This window comes from Vanessa tameamea, chromosome 12 (assembly GCF_037043105.1).
Source record: "Vanessa tameamea isolate UH-Manoa-2023 chromosome 12, ilVanTame1 primary haplotype, whole genome shotgun sequence".
NCBI lineage: Eukaryota > Metazoa > Arthropoda > Insecta > Lepidoptera > Nymphalidae > Vanessa > Vanessa tameamea.
Window position 1 is genome coordinate 7,394,798 of NC_087320.1, and position 24,057 is coordinate 7,418,854.

The 24,057-nt window shown below is 30.3% G+C and overlaps 1 protein-coding gene across 1 annotated transcript; it reads left to right on the forward strand.

The window, feature by feature from the left end:
* Positions 1-5,301: 5,301 nt before the first annotated feature.
* Positions 5,302-19,094, forward strand: LOC113393078 (protein toll-like). The gene is made up of 6 exons (XM_026629775.2): positions 5,302-5,487; positions 15,539-15,766; positions 15,886-16,927; positions 17,012-17,327; positions 17,404-17,559; positions 17,860-19,094. Exons 2-6 carry the CDS (start codon positions 15,631-15,633, stop codon positions 18,631-18,633), a joined length of 2,424 nt encoding a protein of 807 aa, XP_026485560.2. The 5' UTR covers positions 5,302-5,487; positions 15,539-15,630; the 3' UTR covers positions 18,634-19,094.
* Positions 19,095-24,057: the final 4,963 nt, after the last annotated feature.

Sequence of the window (24,057 nt, forward strand, 5' to 3'; positions counted from 1 at the left end):
TGAAATTTGGTAAGGATATAGTTTGAGTCCTGGAGAAGTACTTTTTTTAATCACTTTTCCAAGAGGTGAAATGGCGGTATTAAATATCAAAAAACTGCCTTCTTGACATTACTACCCAAACACTTTTATTGAATAATTGTTATTGCTTATCACTCTATAATTTACGTTAATACTATCAATAAAGGTTTTGTTAGAATAATTAGATTAAAGTTCTTTAAATCATATTAAATACAGATGTTACAATTCGTTGTAATATGAAGGCAAAAATATTTGATTTGAGGGTGCATCGGAATCACCTATTTTATCCGTATTTGAATTCTACTTAAGAAACAAAGACTGGATTACGCCTCTTGAAACACAGCAGCTTGTGTATATTTGCATAAGTTATTTGTGAACGCGCACTCGGCATATTGCCGTGAATATTTAATGTCTTCACTGCTTCCTTCACCAAAAATATTTCTTTGCGGTAGAACACTATTCAGCAAACTACGCCGGTTGAATAAAATTTGTATAGAAAATGTATGTTACTTCACTGAAAAAAAACTTTCATGTACTGGGATGCTTTTAGCAAAATCACGGTATCGCGTGTTTTATATAATAAAAGTAGAGCCTTTATAAATAACCGTAGGTTTTGTAATGTAAGTCATCTATTGTAATGAATAACAATACTTTTATATTTTTAATGTTTTCCAATATCATTCCATTTTTGAATATGATAATTAATAATTATGTTTTTACATAGTTAGATAAACAAAAAATTAAGTACGCTTACAGAAGAATTAAAATATTAAGAAATAAATCTTAATAAAATCGACAGAAATGTTTGACTCTAATAATATACGTTATTGCAGGTATTGGTATATGTATGTGCATATCCTTATGTATTTTTCTGTACCTCTTACAAAACGTATGTAAAATTTCATGGTGATCGGTTAAGCATTTAAGTCAAATTTAAACGTAAAGTTAAAAGGTAACCAACAAAAAAATGCAACTGTTAAACTACTTTTTCTAGATTAAAAAAAAAAATAATTCGATAACCATATTGTATAAGAAAGTCATGGATCAATACAGATAACCCGCTGTGATCCCCACTGAATAAAATACGTTAACCGCGACCTTAAAACCATTAAAATTTTGCAGTGATTAATTGAATGTAAATTTAATTCATGAATTATCATCAAGAGAACATACACATAGTTTCCAATCTCACGAGATAGATTATTATCTACCAGTATTCACAATTTTATGGCGCTATAAAATATATGAAGTGAAAGATTTTTGTAATGTAGCGCCCTTAGTTAATATTATCACGTCTCCAGCTATACGATAAAGTGACATTGACATATGACAATACGAACGTCACTTTCCGTTTAAAAATAAATAGTATTGCTTAAATTTAAAACTTATGGTTTTGTCACTTATACATAGTTATATTATATTTGATTATAAATAATAACGCTGATCGCTTGCCTTACATATAAACCGTAAATCGATATAAAACGAAACAAGATAAACTGGAACCGAAGTAAATCCACATAAAACCGTGAAATGTTCGAAAATGATTTATAGTTGTCCCGATCTGGAGGCTTTGAACAAAAACAGATTATCGAAATCCCTGTTATACCCAGCAATCGGCATATCGGTCGGATATTTGGATCGATCTATACATACCTTAAAAAAAAACTTAGGATGTTTATTTTTATTAAAATAAATGAATATATTTGAAAGATCGAGATTGTTGAGTGTTTAAATCAGATACATTTTAATCAACGAATACAAGTTCGAACTCGGTCGGCATTTTTTTTTGCTGTATTTATGTTTATATTTTTTGAGAAAGGAACTTAATGAGTTCGATTTATTTGTGCCACGTGTATCACACCGAATTAGGTGGTGGTGGTTTAAGCTCCACTAGAGGAGAGGAGGCTTTTATCCATTGGGATTGTTATAGACAGTCAATTCTTAGAGGTACACATTAGCTATGTTTTGTTTTAATATAAATATTTCTTTTTTCTAAATTAAGAGTAAAGCTGAAGCCATGACATCATTGAACCGATTTGCCCAATTAAGTTATTAAGAAATTTCAGTAATTAATGAGAATCTTCTAATTTCATTCCTTTGGGTTTTTTTTATATTCGAAGCTTCCCAATTAATTTTTAAAGACACCGACACAATTTTTAGCTTTGGACAAACATAAAACACTTTTCATGTCGAATAAATAAAAAAGGTGGCCAAGGGATATTGGAAAAACTGTATTTCCATGTTCAAAGTCGATGGAATATACAAAATCTCGACTATTAAAGAACGGACTTTAGTTCACGAAATTTTTTGCAAGCAGAGAACTTTTATTAAATTTTGTTTGTCAGTCAGTGAGAATTTTAAAGCAAAAAAACTTAAAACGTTCATAAATTTTTAACAATTTAAAGACATATACTAATAATATCGAGTTTATATAAATACGTATATAATTGCTAACTTAAAAAGAGACATTTGTTATTAATTAATGTTAATTTTCTTTTACAAAAAACGGTTATTTGCATATTGAAGATGCTTTTGTGTAGAATATTGTCGTAAACAACTGAGTCGACCTCGAGAAAGAAAGCAGACACGTATTGTTTTAAAGAGACTTAATTGATGTTTCATTTACTGTGAGGCCTTGCGTTGAGTCTTTTCACAAACTATTGATGAATAAAATTGTAAAAATGAATAAAATGTAAAAAAAATATATGTGGAAATATTCGATATTTTACATAAAGGAAAAACTATTATGACGTAGATATACCCTACCCTAATTGTTAAGTTGCAATACGTCATATGACCAATAAATTTGCTGAACGGAAGATGACGTACCGTACGTACTTTGTGATAGGACTTTGTGCAAGCCCGACGTACCACCGACACATCAGATATTCTAATGTCAAAAAGCAATTAGTATTGTTGTATTCCAGTTAAACGGTCGAGTGAGCCAATAGCGTCACAATGTTAGCTCCTAAGGTTGGTAATGCGTTGCCCATAAGAAATGGTTATATTTCTTACGCCAATGGACGGTGTGGTAACTTACAATCGGGCGACCCATTTGTCCTCACATCTACCTTATTAATGCATACACTACATGCAAATATAAAAAACAACAATTTTAAAATATATGTATTGAAGATTAATAAACGCACATTATGTGTAATTTTATTTTTTTTTCTTAAGACTATTATACGTATTGTCATGAGACTAGCCAATTGATGCCGAATCGTCCGTAGATGGTTATAGCTTACTAATTCTTTTGTTAAATGTTTATGTTTCCACCTTTTATTCTTTAATGCTCAATAATCCAATGATAAACTGTGACTTGAAGCTTTCCGATTCTATTCCTGATAACATTGCTATATAAATAAATAAAGGAGACAATGGTTCAACATCAAAAATGTTTTATAAAGATTTGGAACGGACTTGTAAATTTCATTTTCATACCTGTATATTACGATCCTATCTGATATATCCCTGTCATAAAAGTATGAACTCGCAAAAAATCCGCTTGGCATAAAATATCGACATCGTTGTTTTGTTTGTTTCATGCATTTATTATATGAGTATTTTATGACATTTTTTTTTTATTAAAACGAGGATGAATGCAGTTTACATTTAAATAACAATACTGGAAGAGCGTTGGAATTCACATGTAGTTGAAATGATTGAATATATCTTATGAGTTCACTTGTTCTAGGTTTTGGTCAAGCCCGTCTGGGTAGGTACCACACTACTACCGGCAAAGAGTACAATACTGTCCTTTCGTGTACTAATTCTTGTGCTCCGGTTTGAAGTATAACTGAGCCGGTGCAACAACAAACTCTACTGACATAACATCTTAGTTCCCAAAGTAGCCCATTGGAAATGTAAAGAATTGTTATTTCATAGTACCAATGTCGATGGAGGGTAGTTACCACTTAAAATTAGGTATTCCATTTGATAGACTAATATCTTAAATAACAAAAAAAAAAAACACATATGGAGATTTGGCGACAGTACGTCGCATAAACTAAGAATTTGTAGCAAGAAAATGACCAAATTTATAATTTTACGACGTTATTACGCGTGACCGCTAGTCCATGACATTTTAGGTCAAGGAGGGATTTGCTGAGTAGCATTGACATCATTTCATAGCTAAATTTCGAAACAATATTTGGATATATTTTATCATACTTGTAATAATTAGGATTATTGTTTTTAAATATTTACATTTACAATTTTGATGATTATTAAACGCGATTTAAAAATAAATAGATATTTAGATTCTTACACAATATGTTTTTCATATTACTCCTGAGGTCACCTATACTCCATTCCTTTTGGTTTGCTATAAGTAAACTTTTGCATTACTGAGTTTTGTATCCAATTACATATATTTACTAAGGGAGCTTTGTGCAAACCCATCTGTTGGTAGTTATCACCTACTCATCAATTTATAATTCTAATTTATTGTTCTACAGTATTCTTGTTTTAATAGTATGTTCGTATGGTTATAATTTATTATATTGGTAAAGTGTGACTTATATTAATATAAAAACTAATAAGTATACGTATCTAGAAAATAATAACATTTAAAAACAATAGTTGTATGTTCTTGATGCGTACAGAAGTAGACGAAGAAAATAAACTTTGAAGTAAAATGTTTGTGAGATTTGTTTTATAATCTCCTAATTTATGTATGTTCGGAGCCTTATTTAGAACTATATATTTTTTTAGAGTACATAGAAATACTTTCGCTTAAAATAAGTCGCGTTCCTATTATTTAGGGTAAAAACGGAACAAGCGTTTTGAAAGATGCCCCGAGGGTTACACGGACTGAGCAAAGTTTTGCTATGCTTCAGCGCTAGCAATCTGTCACAATTTTGTATTCGCATCAATTGTTGAAACTGAGATATTTCCCTTATATAAGAAAAAAGTAGACATTTGACAAGTAACATAATTTTTAATCTTTGTAAAAATACAGATAACATATATAAAACTAAGAAAACCTTATCTCAAAAATTATATTATTTTTAAATTAAATTAAATATATCTGAACGAAAATGTTAGTAAGTATTTTAAATACACACATTAATTAGATTAACGAATTACGAATTGTTTATTTTTAAGTAATATTAAAAAAGAACAAACAAAATGTTTGCTAAATAATCATGTTCTATATTTGGATAACCATTTCTATTAAATTATATCTAACTTGACGCAAATATAAACAAGTTCATTCGGTAATTTTCGTCGACAGCCGAGCGTGTCCGAATATCTTTATTTTGTTCGACGAAACGACAGTCACGTAGCGGTTCAGTCGCGTCGTAGCCACCGTAGCATTTAAACGTCTACGTAAATTCTACGGAGAATTATCGTATCGTTCAATACCGAAAGTCTATTTCGATGTTTAAGATTTAATTATAAGAAGTAAAGTGTGTAAGACATTATAATAAGTGCAAGTTAATCTATGGATATATTTTCGTCAAGGTAAGTTTAAAATTAGATTGCATTTTGACACTACAAATATCGTTGTCGAGTTATAAAACTTAATTTGACATGAAATTGAATGACGTCATAGGTTTTCTTTTTTGTTATTAACGAGTGCATATAAAATTGATGACATCATAAAAATAAGCTATCGTAAAATAGATTACAAGGTTTCTTTTAACGTAGTACTTGAGTTTTATTCAAATAATATCTATTTTTGTTTAAATAAGTTCTCACTTGTCTGAACTATAAATAACATGCAAATTATTTAAAGGTCAAATACAAATATAATACCGTCTGTTTAACATCGGTTGATTTCTATTATATAGAGAATGAGTTAATTAATTGATTCCAATGGCGATGACGTTAGCCTTTTACAGTAAGATTATTATGCTTGAATAAATGACAATTACAATATTACAAGTAATAAAGGAGTAATTTAACAATAACGCCTTAGCGTAATTATAAAATATAGTAAAAGTTCATTTTATTTTTCCCTTTTTTAATGTATATTTAAATAATTATTTGTATATCACTGGTCTATATTTATTTCAAAATCTTATATTTTATTTAACAAGGTAGGCTCATGAGTTTGTTTATGTAGACATTCATATACGTAAGTATTTTTGAGTTAACCTTAAAATCCATTATCAAAGGAATTAAAATACAACTTATATCGAGCCTTTCAGGGACAGTACGCTTGGTACAATATTTAGGTATAGTTATGACGCCTATGGAACAGTAATTTCATTTATTAAGTAACCGAGCTGAACTACATTTCAATTTATATGATTGTAGTCAAGCAAATTAATTTTCCCATGAATCTAAGAATTTATAACACTTAAGTTACGACTAGGGTAGTTTTAAATATTCAGTACCACTGATTCTGGAATGACCTTCCTGCGCCTCTGCGGATAAGTGTCTGCCTTTACATGTCAAAAAGTAACATCTGTATCTTTTATTAACATTGAACTTCGGTATTAATTTTTTTATTAGTTGTTTTTTTGGATGCATATTCTTCTTTTTGCTGTTATTATTGCAAAGTTTTGTTTTATTACATTATAATACTAATTACATGTACCTTTTTCCCAAACTTGTAACATAAATTCAGGTTTTAAGGAAAACAATGATAATGATACCCAAAAACCGTAACTTTTTAATTACCTTATTTGTTATATTTTATTTAAACAATAATGAACACAAGTTGCTGCCTACGGCTTTAATCGTTTTAAGGTTTGATTGTTAGGTATTAATTGTAAAAAAGAAACCTGTATATTTACTTGGAATTCAAACTTGCTTCCTACCAAATTTCATTGAATTCTGTTCCGTGGTTTGGCCTTGAAAGCGTAACAGACAAAGGGGGTTTATATTTATAATATTATTAGTAAATAAATTTTCATTAATCTCTTCGGTGATTTAAATATCTTGAAAGTGTACAATTTAATTTAATCCACTTATATTGATGTATTCAGTGTAAAATATCAAAGTACACAAAAAGTTATTTGGATAATCAAACGCAGGGGTTGGGGTATTGTCCTGAATGGACTCGAATTACATAGCATTAGGGTTCCCAGTAATTAATTACACTTCTGTTGCCGATGGGGGCGACTTATTGTTGCTGATACGATCTATTGTTCGTATTTATCTAATTTGAAAAAGTGTTATCTTAAAATCTCTAATTTTACATCAACTTTATTCGTTTCCAGAACTTGTGTTCTGGGAATTAATTGGCACAATTATTCGTATTTATTGAACCTGTTTCTATATTTTTAACGAAAAAAGGCGATTTGTCTAAACAAAGCTGTAATATAAAAAATAAAATCTTATAGAGAAGATTATCGAATATTATTATTGGATATTAAAATAATTTGATTATACGTTGATTTTAATGCGGGATATTTTAATTTAATCGTTATTATTAAATATTTTCAAGGAATTTTTTTTTAGTTTCATTAGTGAAAAAATTATATTCTTTACGAAGATAATATAATATCTTTCTATTTTTTAAAGGAAAATAGCAAAAACACTTTCAATAAAGAGCAGACGAGTCTAGTGATTTTTAGTTATATTTTTAACATAGTTTTAATAAACCATCGTTCTCTATCAACCCTAAACATTGTTCAGAAATGTTTTATTTATGAGTGGTAAGTTAAAAAATAATGTAACAAGACCCCGTAGAATGTATCGATTTGGTTATTTGCATTACAAAAGCCCTCGTATAGGGGAGCATTAATTTCGGCCGTCGGGTGCACGTGACATTAGGGCGCATCTGTTTTGCACCTACTGCAAATATTCACTGATTGTTTGTACTGTCATTAAGAACCACCCCTCTTTAGTGTACGTCGTCATGGCGAAAATATATTTATAATTACAGAATACGAGTGGGGTGAGTTGCTTCTTATACATGTGTTTTCTCGTATGATATTTGATATAAACATATATATATAATTCAGGCGAACTCAAATTATATAATTCTTGATTTAAAGATTAAATAAAATTTAATAAATTTATAAGACAAAAATAAAAAATAACGCATGATGCCATTACATACATTAAAATTATTTTTATTTGTTAGTTTTCAAGATGATGATTAGAAGGATTATAAGGGCCATCTGTCCGAGTTTCATACATCAATTATTATTCTACCGCCAAACATCAACATTTTATGTGACGAGTACGAGATTTGCAATGAGACGATCGTTTTATTTCGCTCGTCAGCCTTCATAGCAAAAAAAAATCGTAAAACTATTGATATTTTTAAGATTTTTTTTTGTAGCGATATGTTACATTACGTTGAATATAAAATGTAAAATTTTTGCATAATTTATTCAAATTTAGAGGGTGGCTCTCGCTCTCGAATTACCTTTGTTTAAAATATTTATTTAGTGCCATTGTAATTACATTCGCGTCGTTAAGTTTTAATTTTCTCCAGCAGTTATTTCCAATTGCGCCATAAAAAGAGGCAGCTGTGTAAATAAATAAATTATGAGTCCCTTGACAGGAGCCGAGTTGAAGATTTCAAATTTAATTCCAGAAATGTGTTTGAATTTTATTTTGTTCGTGAATTTCATATGAGTGAAATACTTCAGTTTTCACGTGAAAGCCTTTTACCGTGTTAAATAAAGACCGGGCGCCAAAAAGCGTACGTGCCAATCACGCGTATGCGAGAGCTTTACTTTTTCATAAAATGTTATAGAGAACGGAATTAAATAAAAATCTTTATTACCTTCGTGACTTCGTGTCGATATATTTATAGATATACATTTTAACAACTCATCAATTTAATCGATTAATAAAAACGTTTGATTTTAGTGAATACAACAAAATACACTAAAAGTTTTATTATTTTGTTTTGCCTTCCAGCTCCGTTTTGATTTAACGATTAGAGTACAATTTTCAGTATATTCTCCATTTGTAAATAAGAATAAACATTATATATTTTATTTCGAGGAACTTATATTAGTTTTCTAAAAAAAAAAAATTTATTATAACGCCTATAATTATCTGTTCTATATATTAAATTGAATGAATGTACATAATTCTAAAGGCGATTTTGTTCATATAGCTTTCATATGTTAATACCCTTTGAAGATATGTAGATGAAGGTTTCCTAATTCATCAATCAAAACGCAAAACATTTTTAACGTGAAATATCACGGAAGTAATATAAGTTTGAAGAGAAAGCGATTTACATTGTTTTTAAAATGATCTAGCTATGAGTCAGCATTTAATATATTTTTGATATATTAGCAGAGTTGGCCCCGTGGTTAGAACGCGTGCATCTTAACCGATTATTTCGGGTTCAAACCCAGGCAGGCACCACTGAATATTCATGTGATTAATTTGTGTTTATAATTCATCTCGTGCTCGGAGGTGAATGAAAACATCGTGAGGAAACCTGCATGTGTCTAATTTCAACGAAATTCTGCCACATATGTATTCCACCGACCTGCATTGGAGCAGCGTGGTGGAATATGCTCCAAGCCTTCTCCTCAAAAGGAGGCCTTAGCCCAGCAGTGGGAAATTTACAGGCTGCTAATGTTAAAAATGTAATATTTTCGATACGAGAAGAATCGTGTGTTTCCACAACAAAGTGCCTGAAACTAAGTCGTAAATTCTTATTACAACATGTCTTGCTGAAATTGAACATTAAGTATTTTTTTTTAATAAAAATTAATCGAATAACTTCGTCAGAAAATCGCAACTGAGATTTCCGACGAGATAAGAGAATGCGTTTCATAACTTTCCGAGATCGTGCGGGGTAATTGCAAAAGTTTAATTATTACCATTAAGTAAGACATCGCTACGTTCTCGCCTTTTATGTAAAGAATGGGAAACTTTATTAATATTACTTCTGTACAACCACAAATAGTTGCAACAAATTAGTTGCTTTCTAAATAGTCATTATATAGAGTAACTACAACTATAAGACTAACTACTGAGTTTCTTGCCGGTTCTTCTCGGTCGAATCTGCATTCCGAACCGGTGGCAGCTTCACTTAATATAGTTTGTTAAAAGACGATTCAAAGGTATTTGTAAAAGTCTACTTGAATATAGTATATTGGGAATTTGATTTTGATACATTAATTATTTATAATTTTCTAGTCGAATATCACTATCATTGACACTCACAATCACAAACAAACATTGGCAATTATAGCTCATATTGAGTTAAAATTGTTAATTTTATATTGCGTCAAGAAAATATCAGAAATCACCTCCTGGTAAGGAAGTTGGAAATATTATCGCTCTCGGAAAGCGCGTAAAGCTGTTGTTCTAATCTCTCTCCAGTCTTGTCGGCTTACGGTGTCGTCGAACTGTAAGAAGTGATAGAGCGAAAACATGCTACAGATTTATGCATAATAATATTTTGTCAACGTATTAGACACTACTAGCGAAATTCGTATTCAAATAAAAAGAAAAAATTTCGTAAGTTTTATTGCCAAAGATTAATATATTTCAACAATACATGCAACAAAATTATATCTTTCTTACATAATATATGTATAAGTCATAATCGACATACTATCAGAAATAACAATAAATATCTCGAGCCACAATTAACGTACAAATCATACCCAACAATTTTAAATTCTTTACCCCAATTGGTATTCAAAAATATATATATTTATATTATGCTACTTGTACGTATATAATTATGTCTTTGAAGTATGACAGCAATTAAATACCAATTTTATACCGAGAATTTGAAATCGTAACGGTAATGGTAACGTAACTAGATGATAATTACGTAGGTATAAATCGGTACGATTAAAAAAATATTTATTTATTTGAAGCGTTTAAAATTTGTCTCTAAATGAAGAACTTATGCTTATTATTACATGGATATTCATATTTAAACATAAACTGTTTGCTGGCTATTTGTTTAATGGTAGCCCTGGGACAGCTCGAAAGGATAATCAAAATAATTATTGTTTATAAGTAAAGTGGGCCACCTGATGGTACATGGTCACCTCCGCTATAACCGAGTGACTGTTAGAAATATATGCCATTCCTTACAACGCCTTCCTTCGACACTAAGACAGAATGTCCTTTGAGTAGTTATGCCATTTCAGACCAAATATAACAATTAATATAATAATAATGATATCTACACAGACGGCCTAGACAAAGCCCAGCCACCAAGTAAAATGTATGTACATCAAGACTAACATTATCCAGAAATTGATAATATTTTTTTACAATTCCTAACAACAACAAAACTAACAACATATACCATAAGTCTTAAATTGTATGCGAAAGAATGAATTAATTTCTTCTTACAGAAAGATTCCCAAATACAAATCAAATTTAACTTCCGTTGTTTATCGGTTCAGGGGAATTATGTCTTGATAATTCAACGAAACTAATTTTCATTACGGACAGTTCCAATTAGCAGCAAATTGCAGTACGCTCCTGTTAAGTGGATATGCAGTACGTGATTGTGAAGCCGTAAACCTTATTGTATTACCTCTGGCATTATGTTCTCCTGGTACGAAGAAGACTTAATGAGCTTAAGGAAATTTCGCAAAATGTGTTTATTAAGGTTTTGGACTATTTCAGTGCAATTTTACTAAAATTATTTAGTGTACGTAGATCTATGTTGGAATATAATTTATTGTACGCATATAGGCGTACGGTCTTGTTACATAATGTTTCTCTTCTATCCTTATGAATTTGAGAAATAAAAGTCTATATAAAGGATGTGAAATTCGTCAAAAATGCGAAATTCCATTGTAACTTTCAACCTAATATTTTACATGATACATTTTCAAAAATACTTTAACAATAGTCTTTAACTCAATAGCAGAAGCGAAAGTATCGATTTCCATATTTTCACAATTTTCATACACTATATTCCCTTGAGACATGAAGTTTGAAAAATCTTCCCTTACACCGTATGTTCGTTCTGTAAAAAAATCTTGGACAAAATTGCAGCTTGTTAGATGCATTGGTTTAGGGTGTGTCAGTTAGACATTACAAAATGTTATTAAGTGGATTCTGGCAATAACTCATTTTCTATTGAATTAAATTCAAATAATTTCCATTGACGTTAACATCGATATAACACAATACACGTAGCTACAATGCTTTCGGTGAAATATATTTGAAATTCCTCGGTTTACGAATATTTTTGCTTTATTGGATACTGTGTTTTATAAAAAAAATACCAATTCGTTGAATTGATTTTTAATTGGAACGAAACTTCGTGAAATATGCGTGTTGCATTGCTTACATAGTTCGGTCTGCTTTTTTTGTCCAATATGTTTTCAGCTATTGCATTGATTTTCTAAATATCAAATACTAGCACAGAGCAAATCAATAATCGATTTCATAGGCTAAAAGAACGTCATTCGCACGTAGTACTAATACAGTGTGCTGTTCCGTCGTTGTATTTTTTTTAAATATCTGCTGACAAATACTTGTCGAGATATATTTTCACACATTGGAATATGTTTGAACTAAATTAGACCTTCACTTACAATTATGTCACAGTGTAGAGCTTATGTTACCATTTTTTTTATTACTACTTGCATATCTCGTATTAAAGATGTGACATTTTCTCAGCCTATGGTTTTTCAGTTTAATCAAAATGATATGATTCGGTTTTCATGCAGATAGTTAAGGAAAAAATAACCTCTTTACTTGTACAATATTAGATAAACTAGTGAATACAAAAGTCTTATCAATTTTATTAATTTACAAAAATTTTAATACGAAATTGAATAATGTCAATCATTTTGATCACGTGGAACGTAAAAAACATAAATCATTGCTTTAAAAATTATCACTTCCAATAACAATAAAATATCAGCGAGTTGAAAATAAATTCGCGGCAAATCCTACTGCAGTAAAAAATATTTTACCAATCTGTTTCCAATACATCTAACTCCTACCGGCAGCTGTCACTGACATGCATTTTTTCCTTCATTTAGCTGACGTCATAAAATATTATTTTAAACTTTTTATGGAATAAGATAGGATAGTTCGAAGCAATATAGCTGCTGCAACTGTGACTAGATATTGCTTAATATAATATGTATATTAATAAGAATATTTTATATACAGCATACATACCTAGATTTTATAAAAAGTCTTATTTTTCTGTAGATACTATGTCCCTATATATTTATGAATAAAGGAATATATCCTTTATTCTTAAATATATAAGATTCGATTTACAATCGTAGTTACAGATCATGTTTAAAATACTTTGATTAAATTAAGACACGGAAAGAGTGTGATGTTAATGGTTTTTATGCATTTTCGCCGATTGTGTAGATCAATTAATAGTTTTAATTTACTATTTTAATATTTTAAATGGCGGTCAGTTGGTCATATATTTTTTATTTGTGTACAATCATAAACCTGTAAAGATTTTAACTACACTGCCGAGGAGTGCAAAATTTTGGCTATCAAGGAGATTATGGATTATAACGTAAAATTTCGATCCATAGTAGAGATGATCCGATCAGGAACAGACTGGCCGCATACCATCCAGACCGGCTAAGGAATCCAGCATCCCACGAAGACAAATAACATTCGGAGTCAATGAAGATGTCTGGAATCTACGATTTATAATGCAGACATATATTATTTATGCATATTGCATATGAATACCTTATAATAACATTATGACGTTGCGGTAATAAAAACAGGCAGGCAGTCAAACTAAAATAACAAATACAAATTAAAGATAAGATACACCAAAAGTATACAGACAACATATCTTTGGAGATACAAATAAAAAGAAAATATTTTTTTTTTAGTATTTTTACATACCAACTCCGCCTACCACTCATAAATACTATAGTTGTTATCAATCGATTTATACTTTTAGTACAATTGTGACCAGTAATTTGAACAATTCGTGATTACGTTGCTACTCAGTCGAAACAAGAGTTCAAGTTTCTGTTGAAATATAATATGGAGTAAAACATCTTTTTATTACTCAAAAATAGTATAGAGCCATTAATAACTAATATTTAATTTAAGCGTGCTGCGATTAACATTTATTTATAAATTTAGGGATTATACAATTTTCAAATGAGCTACATATTATATGTAAGTACTCAATATGTGTACTGATGTGTAACTGTTGCTCAGTAATTAGCTATTTTAAAAACTAATCACGTGGATATATAAAAAAGAAGTTAACGTTCGAAAATACAAGTACTTTTACATAAATAGCTTTTTACACGAATCACGCTTTTATTATAATGAAAGCGTTCATAATAAAAGTGTTTGTAATGCAGAAGTAATTCATTTTAGTACGTCAGTCCCATGTGCTACTCTTATTGGTTATGCGGACGAATATAAAAATATTAAATTTTCAAATTTTATAGTATTGTTTTTACATCATTTTAAAATTAGAAAACATCTTTATAATGATCGAGCAAGACAAATTTGTATAATATCGACAGAATTAATGTATTTGATTTTTGAAAAGGAATTACTGTTCAGTTTCTAATCGATTTTTATCGGTATGATTTAAATTCCGAATCGGTGGTAGCTTTACGTTAAATTTATTGATTTGACATGGCGATTAAAAAGCGCTTGTGAAGAAATAATATTTTAATTATTGTGAATCTTGATAAAAAGAATAATAATGTTAAATACTATTTATTAAAAAAAAACGAAACCAAGAATTTTAAGTGAAATATTTGATTCATTCTTATATTCGCTTATCCAAGACAGTGAAATAACAGGACATTAAATCACGTTGCTATCTACGAAACAGTTCCACTGTCTTGCTTGTCAGACTGTCTACCGCAATGTACTAGTAACTGTCACTACTATCGTCTTGAATGGGATGTAATAGCTTTGCAAACTACATTAAACGAATTATTTTAACCTAAACACACCTTTGTATATGTGTATATATTTATTTATATACACAATATGCTCAAATACACTATAAACTCACACGAGTGTCTGTGAGTTTGAACAAACAATTGGGTAATTTACATATTTAAAATGCAGTTAAAGTTATAGCTAGTCCTTCCCCTTTTGAATAATTAAAATAAATTTTATATTATTTTTTAAGGTTTTAAGTATGAGGTAAATTCAAAAATTTACTTTTTTTTAAATTTTTATTTAGCCTGTAAATTTTATTAAATTTTACACCGAAAACCTTAGATTAATTACTTCAGCATTTTAAACGACAATAGAACTATACAAAACAAAATTCGATTTTCAATGCATGTTAGGATTAAACTAATATTGACGTAGTTTTATGTTTGTTGAATAGCAGCAATATATTTAACAACCAGAGCAATTTAAAACGCGATTTTTATTCGCGATTGCTTGTAAACTGCGAATGGTGGATTCAATTCCATTGTTGGCAATGCCAAACAAACAAATTCAGCTGCGCACTGAAATCTACGGTTCAGCGAAAACTTGTCTGGATAAAAAAATACGATTAAATTTATGTGTTTTGACAGATTTTTATAAGATCTAAAACAAATGTTTTAACTTAACTAATACAACAATTGTCTTGTGTCTCCTTTTTAGCACTCACACTTTTCTATAACATGAAATCTTGTTACAGTCGATGAAGATGAAAACGGTAGCTGATCTATGTGTGGAATTGGTTCCTATAAAAATAATTTAAGAAAAATAGAACAAATGTAATACGAGACGATGGATTGCAAACTGATACACGTGCTAATAGTAGCACTCACAGCACATGTAATCAATGGGAGAGTGATGTGTCCAAGTCACCCTAACTGCGTTTGCGGCGGCACGTTCGCTGTTGAACTCAATTGCAACATCGATGGTAAGTGCACTTAAACGCTTCCAGTTCCAACTGAAGCTATCGAATTACTAAGAGCCTAATGTCTCAAATTATTGATTGGACAACTTTTCCGGCACTTAGTCAAACAATTTATTTTTCAGGTCGAACCGTGAAAATTAACTTACTACCGAGTACGTATATTAACATAAAATGCGAAAACGCAACCACTCTAGATTATAGCAAGCTCCCAAAATGTGCCAATGAACCGAACACTTTTAAATCAGTCAGTTTTAAAGATTGCCCGCTACCGGATACGTCATTTAACGATATATTACGTCAAATTGGAGTTTCAAAGACTATGTCACTTATATTTCAAAATGCAAAGAATTTGTCTGGATACTTCAATAGGAAGCATTTTACGGGATTGAAAGATTTAAGAAAACTTCTTCTATCAGTAAATGGAATCACGCATCTACCAGATAATCTTTTTATGGATATCAATAATTTAACATGGCTTAACATTCGTTGCAATAATATTAACCTATCTGAAGAATTATTTAAGCCACTTGAGAGATTGGAAACCTTAGAAATAAGTCATAATCATATGACGAATATGTCCTCGAATCTTTTTTCTCACTTATCCTTGTTGAGAAAGCTGTCTTTGTGGCAAAGTAACGTTACATGGTTTTCTAAAGATTTCTTCACGGGTGTAGATGTGCTTGAAGAATTAGATTTAAGTTCCAACGGACTTAACGAACTACCGATGACAATTTTTAAGCCCCTAAGAAAGTTGAAGAAACTGACATTATTTTCGAACAAGTTCTCAACGCTGCCACAAAATTTGTTTTCAACCAATGAAAAATTAGAAACTGTCATTATTCTTAACAACGACGTAAAAATTAAAACACTGCCAAAGAATATGTTTGGAAATTTATCAAACCTCAAACAAGTTTATCTTCAACGAAGTGGCGTTGAAGTTGTACCGTATGATATATTTGTCAATTCTTCGCTTATAACAAATATATCATTCGCATATAATGATATCGCAGTAATCCCGGAATCAACTTTTAACGATCAAATAAACTTGTTAGAACTGGATTTAAGTCACAACAACTTAAGAAGCTTAGAGTCGAAATTGTTCTCGTCGTTAGTACGACTAGAGATATTGAATTTATGTTATAATTCCATCGAAGAAGTTTCGAGGTAAGTTTTGAATGGGTTATTTTTGCAAAAAGATGAAAGGAGGTTTTAAAATATTTTGTTATAATTTGTTTTTTTTTTTTGCAGTGCAACGTTTTCATCTCTGTTAAGCCTAATATATTTAAATATGGAACATAATAATTTGAAAATAATATCATCCGATTTATTTAGTAGCAATAAACAAAGAATGTCAATAACCTTGGCTTATAATCGACTAGACTTTGAAAATAAAGAATTAAAAAATAATTCATGGGCAGTGACAAGATCATCACCTTTTGCTCATACTTATAATCTGAGGATGCTTAATTTAAGTCATAATAAATTCAAACATTCATTCGACGATTGGTGGATTAACGGACACGAAAACTTGGATATCAGCTTTAATTCCATTCAATATCTCTGGGTACGTACTACCAAATTACAAAATATAATACCGCTTGTTATGAGATAACAATTTAATACTCATTATTACTTGACAGGGTAATACAAAGTATTCAATTGAAGATGGAAAATCTAATTATGAAGAAATATTAAAAAAGCCATTAAAAGAGGTTTGGATTTCAAATAATCCCTTAAATTGCAGATGCAGAAACTTTCTTTTCATTGACTATCTTAAAGATAATTTAAAGTCGAAGGTGAGATAATTTACTGTAATTTTTCTTTTACGCATTCATTACTATATACTATTTATATATATATATATATATATATATCATTTGCACTTGAAATAATAACATTGTTTAGATCTTAATTTTATCTAATTCTTTAAAAATAATTACTCTGATTACATGCCTTTCATTTTTCATATAAGTGGTTTAATTTCCTCTTTTGTGTAATTATTAAATTTTCAAAGCAAAAATTGTTATTATTTTTTATTTGAAATTATAGCTGTTCTACAAAGTTCTACTTAATATAGAGTATATTATTTGTTTTAGGTTATCGATGATACATTGATACATTGTCCGATCTGGACTAGAGAAGCATGTTACCTAAGATTTATCATATTTATTTCTGTGGTGACTACATCAGTGTCACTATCAACAATCACTCTCATATTGTACTTTATATACAAAAATCAAATAAACTCTATGATAAAAAGGCGATTCAAATATTTTTCAAGACAAGATAACACTGATCAATACAAGAATATACTTATAAAATATTCTGAAAATGATGAAGAATTCGTATTGAAGGAGATCTTACCGGAACTTAAAAATCACAAAAACTTCAATGTTCAAACGAAACTTGTTAAAACCAATTCCAAAGATAATTTCATCAAACATTTCGCCAATGGATCGAAAGAAAACGACACTGTTGTGATAATATTTTCCCCAAACTACTTAACGTCAGCTTACAGCCACGTAAACATAAAGAAAATTCGAGGCGAAATGTTGAAAACGAAAAACACGCTTTATGTATTCACCGATATTGGCCCCGAGAATTCGATATATGCTTTCCTAAAAGAGCAACGAGATCAGCGAACAGCTATTTTGTGGAGTGACCCAAATTTCTGGAATGTTCTCATTTCCATGTTATCGAATGGATATAAGAAAAAAGTGCGATTTTCCCCGGGAATCGATATACGTTCAAAACTAAATACATCCCTCACTTCATCCAAGAGCAAGTTGGCCTCGAACAGTTCATTTACAAGACTGCCCGACTGGCCGGATGTTTACGCTTCGAGTACATTTGCACACAGTCAGGTTTAGTTACGTTATCATTTCTAGTGAGGTAAAGACTGACTTCTTCGCTAAAATCAATATAAATCTCACATTTCGTAGTTTCAGATCACGATATAATTTTGTTACGATTTAGGTAACTTGTAAAAACGTGTTAAACTAGGATTGTAAAAGTTATTGTGTAAAATTTTTACGAAGATGTATTTAGCGTGTATGGATTCAAGGTCATTGTAATGTATTATTTTTAAAATATGTCTTAATAGTAAGGTCAGCATCCCAATTTCCTTAAACAATGGTTTAACCTACAGTTCATAATTAACTTCAAAGAAGTGTTACCATTGCGATATAATCAGTATTTAATCCTTAATTTCTATTTCATATGTAAATATATTATGAGAATGTATTATGTAAACACATTTAAGTTTCAAGGAAACTGCATATTGTTAATGAGTTGTAAGCTACAGCTTAAATAAAACAAATACTTTACTTAAGTTGTTCGTTTTATTTTTTACTAAAAATTCTTAAATACTTCGAAAATACAGGCTCACCGTGTAAAAGAGTTTATTTTAAAGCACCGCTAACATATCGATAGTCATTTACACATAGTAAAAAAATATGGAATAGTAAGCTGGTCCCTATACCTAACTATAAGTAATAAATTTACACAAACACATACACACACACATACAGACCGTGGGTATTTCTTGCAATTGATTTACTACGACCATCAATTAAAGTATTCCACCAACATATACTATTTCCAATTGGCTGTCAGTAAAGATATATGTAATAATACTATCACTGACCATGAAATAAAGATTAATTTAATAGCACTCATTATTTTAATAAATATGTCGTGAAATACAAGCGCGAGAATATATGCAGATGGAAATCAGTTACGAAGATCAAATGAGGAGACAGGTTTGTAAATCAAATACGATATCAAGCGTGAAATAAACAAACATGTTATTCGACACGAATATTTATTCAAACTAGTTATTTATCTGATGTCGTGACGTATCGATGAATTTATCAAGTATTAAATCTAGATTAACGCTCATTCTTATTTTGAATTTGAATTGTGCATTTAATTTTTAAAATTGAATATATAAATTTGTATATTTACTCATGTTACTGATCACGTAATCTTTTTAATACCGAGATTATTTTCTAATTACAGTGTTAAATCTTTAAATGTGGTATATTTAAAGAATTTGCTTTAAATAACACATATTGTTCTTAAAGAATTCAAAGATCGTAGACTAATAGGTCAATAGATTAAAATAAAAGGTCAATAAATAAAAATTAACCACAATTCTCTAAACGAATACCAAACAAGAAACAAATAATTCTATACGTTCTTCCAACTTCGATTTAGATTCGGTTATAAATGAGTTCTGGTCCTTTGAGTTTAGAAAATTGTATATAAGCAGAGCCGTGTGAAACCTCACATTGGAAAGGGTGGCTGGGGTGGTAAGTCGAAACCGCATTATTTATGTCCCACGCGGAATCCGGCTGCGGCGTATATGCTTACAAACTGGACATACAATGCTGGCTAGTTTTAATATGATTTCCACATTTATCATTGTTTATGTTTGCTAAATGTCCAACTGGTCACATATATCACATGATTTTTTAATGAATTTTACAAAGAAGGTGTAATGCGTCATTAAAAGTTTTTTTTTTTTTATTAAAATATATCTACTCTTATTGTACTGGTGACGTCAAAGCTGATATCGTTTTCGGCTAAAGAACTTGCCTATTCGGAAATTGCTGTTGGCTTTTTTGATGGCTTTGTGCAAGGACGTCTACTACCTACTCATCGGATATTCTACCGCCAAATAGCAATATTTATTACTGTTGTGTTTCGGTTGGACGTGTGAGTGACATAGTGTAACTACAAGCACAAGGAACGTAATATTAAGAACTGGTTAATATTTCATACGATGCTAATGTCTATGGGTGGTGGTGACCACTTATCATGAAGTAGCCCATTTTCCCGTCCGAGATCAAATATTTCTTGTTAACATTCTAAGTGGTCATCATTTTTTAAAGTTTTTTTTTAGTTAACGGTATAATACATTTCATAAATTGCGCAAGGCAAATAATTTCTAAGCAATATTTTTATTTGAAAAATCATTTGGCATACATTGGAAGCAAAGTGATCTCGTATGCCGTAACGTTAAACGACATGATCCTTGTTTCTACGTATGCTGTAAAAAGTACGCACTTCCATACAAACTTTCAACTCCTATTTCACCCCTTTAGGGGTAGAAATTCCTTCCTCAGTGGGTGTCTTCTCAATAAAACGACCCTACTCACCAAATTTCATGAACCTAACTTTAACAGCTTACGCTTGGTGATGATGAATCAGTCAGTTAGTCAGTCAGGACAATTATTTTTTAAGTATAGATAAAACATTTCAAAGTAAATATTTTGGAAATCTAATCTTTCATTTCACACTCGCACATTCACATACATCTGACATACATCTACACATACTTTTTCATTGTAATGTGAGATGTTAGAGCTGTAAAGAAAGAAATACTTCGATAGAACTTTGATGTTTTTATAAAAATATTATTTTAATAAAGTAAATTAAAAAAGTCTTAGAGGAGATCGTTACGGGTAAATATGACATGTATTTTATTGATTTGCTGCTGGCTGCTGCTCTTATGATCTTAGGTACGACACTCTTTCGTGAAAAATGTTTACCATGGTCTAGGAATTATTGCTTGTGATATCCAAACCAAACTAGGTATATTTTTTTTATCAAAACACAAAAAGAACAACGTATGTCGTAGTAGTTACGCACCTTTTTGATATTTTCACATATATTTTTTTTATACAGCCATTCTCCCAGACAAACCAGCCAGTAACTTCATTCTTTGTTAAATCGTAACAATTCAGTAAATTGCAATCAAGAATTTTCTTTATTTTTCAGCACATCTACGGCTTGAGCTCTTCAAAAAGAGACCATAACCGATTTTTTATGTGCAGGTATCGTCCCATAATCACTGGGACAAAAATCGGCTTACGCTATTAATATATAAGATTACATTACAACAATTCAAATTATTATAGATCCTTGAATTGGATCTCGTGATAATAAAAGATTTTACGTTTTCAATCAGTATCAACTCCACTAGACTATCCAATGTGATAAAAACTACTACGTCAAATATTATATCTGTCGTTCAGTCGCGATTTGGGCTTTGATCGATGACTATAAATCGTGTGTCAAAAAAACGCTACCAGTGTAACGTGTGACAGTTCCCTATTATACTCATCTGTGTTCAGAATATTGGAACCTGAACGAATAGAATTTTGATAACAATGATGACATCGTGTGTAACCTCTTTTGTGCTTTAAGTCGAAGAGCTGTCTTATTGAAACAGAGACAGTATTTTTATGTTATGTTAAATGAATATCAGAATACATATACATTCTGTATAACGAAACACATGTCCAAATATTTTTGTTTATTAATTACTGTATAATTTCATAGATACGAAATTCTATCTAAATAATTTACAGTATTAAATATTCATATAATCGAATTTAACGTTAATCTTTTATTTCTTGCATATTTTTTGTTGATGTTTATATAAACTTTTTATTTTTACAATAACAACCTCGCCTTATTGACTTCGTTGATGACAGGAGGGATGGTTCATTTTTTGCCGGGAGGTCGAAAGAGGATGGATCGGACTTGCGATTCAACAAAGAATTGCTGCTCGCATTCTTGCCACCATTATACGCGATCACGATTTGTACAGTAACTATTTTTAATTTTTATTTGTGTTTAATTAAGGCCTTAATCTTAAGAATTCTCCTCTAAATTAACAACACTTGAGGTTCGCAGAATAAAAAAATGTACTTTATAATTTAAATTTAGCTTTATTAAAAATACACAACAACTAAATATCGTTTAGTGTAATATCTACTAACAGTGTAATATCTAATAACGTGGGAAATAAAATAGAAATCATACATTAAAGAAATCTATTAAAATTAATTATGAAAATCGAATTACACATGTAAAGACTAAGAAGTTTAGTCAGTGGAACATTATTATTTTTCTTTGTATTAGAATATTCTTTCTCCTGACAATAATTATAAGGTATAGACTGCACGAAAATCTAAATTTTATTTGAATATTTTTATGATAAATTACAAATGGTATTATTTCACCGGCTCGGCTCGACTTCATTACTTATAAAGTTTATAAAACTTACTCTCATGTTTCAACAATTTACAACTAGTATTTCTGTGGAAGATCTTTCACTGTTAAAACTTGTTTTAAGTTTTAAACTAATTCAAAGTTTATTCTTCAAGTGGAATAAATTAAATTTTCTCTAGTCTTGTTTCTTTCGGTTTTACTGTATGCCTACGACTGAAATAATAGTCGAAAATGAAACAAATAATCCATTACAGCTCAGCCTTCTTACACAGTCACAGTCACGGTCACAGTTTCACAAATGGATAAAATTTCATTTTATTTACATTAACAATTCGTAAAGCGGTGGATGAAAATACGATAAGAACATTTAAATAGTATCGTTATTTATTAAAGTCTTACCTGCTAAATGACGGCATAAATAAAATTTGGATAGTATATTTCATATATAAAATAAAATGTAACTTCCGAGCCAAGATCACCCAGTCATTAGAACGGGTGCTTCTTAACCGATGATTGCGGGTTCAAACCCAGGCTAGAACCATAGAATTTTCATGTGTTTAATTCGTGTTTATAATTCATCTATGCTCGGTGATAAAGGAAAACATCGCGTGGAAACCTGCATGTGTCTAATTTCAATGAAATAACGAAATTGGAGCGGAATGATGGAATAAGTACCAAACCTTCCAAAGGGCTTTAGCCTAGAATTGGGAAATTTACAGGCTTCTACTGTTGTTGTTGTATGCAACTTCTGCCAAATATACTCACCATTATCTCACTACCTAAATAAATCATACTACAAATATATATATATATATATATTGTTTATTCTAGAAGGTTTTACATAATACTTTTATAAAAAAAAATATTACTCTTTATTTGTATACTGATGCGTTTGTTGAATACTATTATCCCAATATCCCAAATATTTAGAAGCCGGTCACAAAAAGTGTCAACCGAATTTTGTTAAAGAAGCGATCAATAAAGTCACAGAGCAAGACGTCGACCTCTCGAAAAGGTCTTACGGTCAAGTTTCAGTGAATACTTGAAATGCCCAGTTTACTTAGACCCTGTTTTTCGTTGGGGAGAAATTCGTGCGTACATAACGTAGGCCCAAATACCAGCTGTTATTTATTGACCAGGCCTACTAATCCGGTGTCGACTAAGGCGCTGGGTCTCCAAGCTTCTTAAAGGAAAATGTTATTTTTTCTTCAAATTAAGGTAGCAATAGAATACACAATTCAGATTACACTCGGTACATATATCAAGACTTA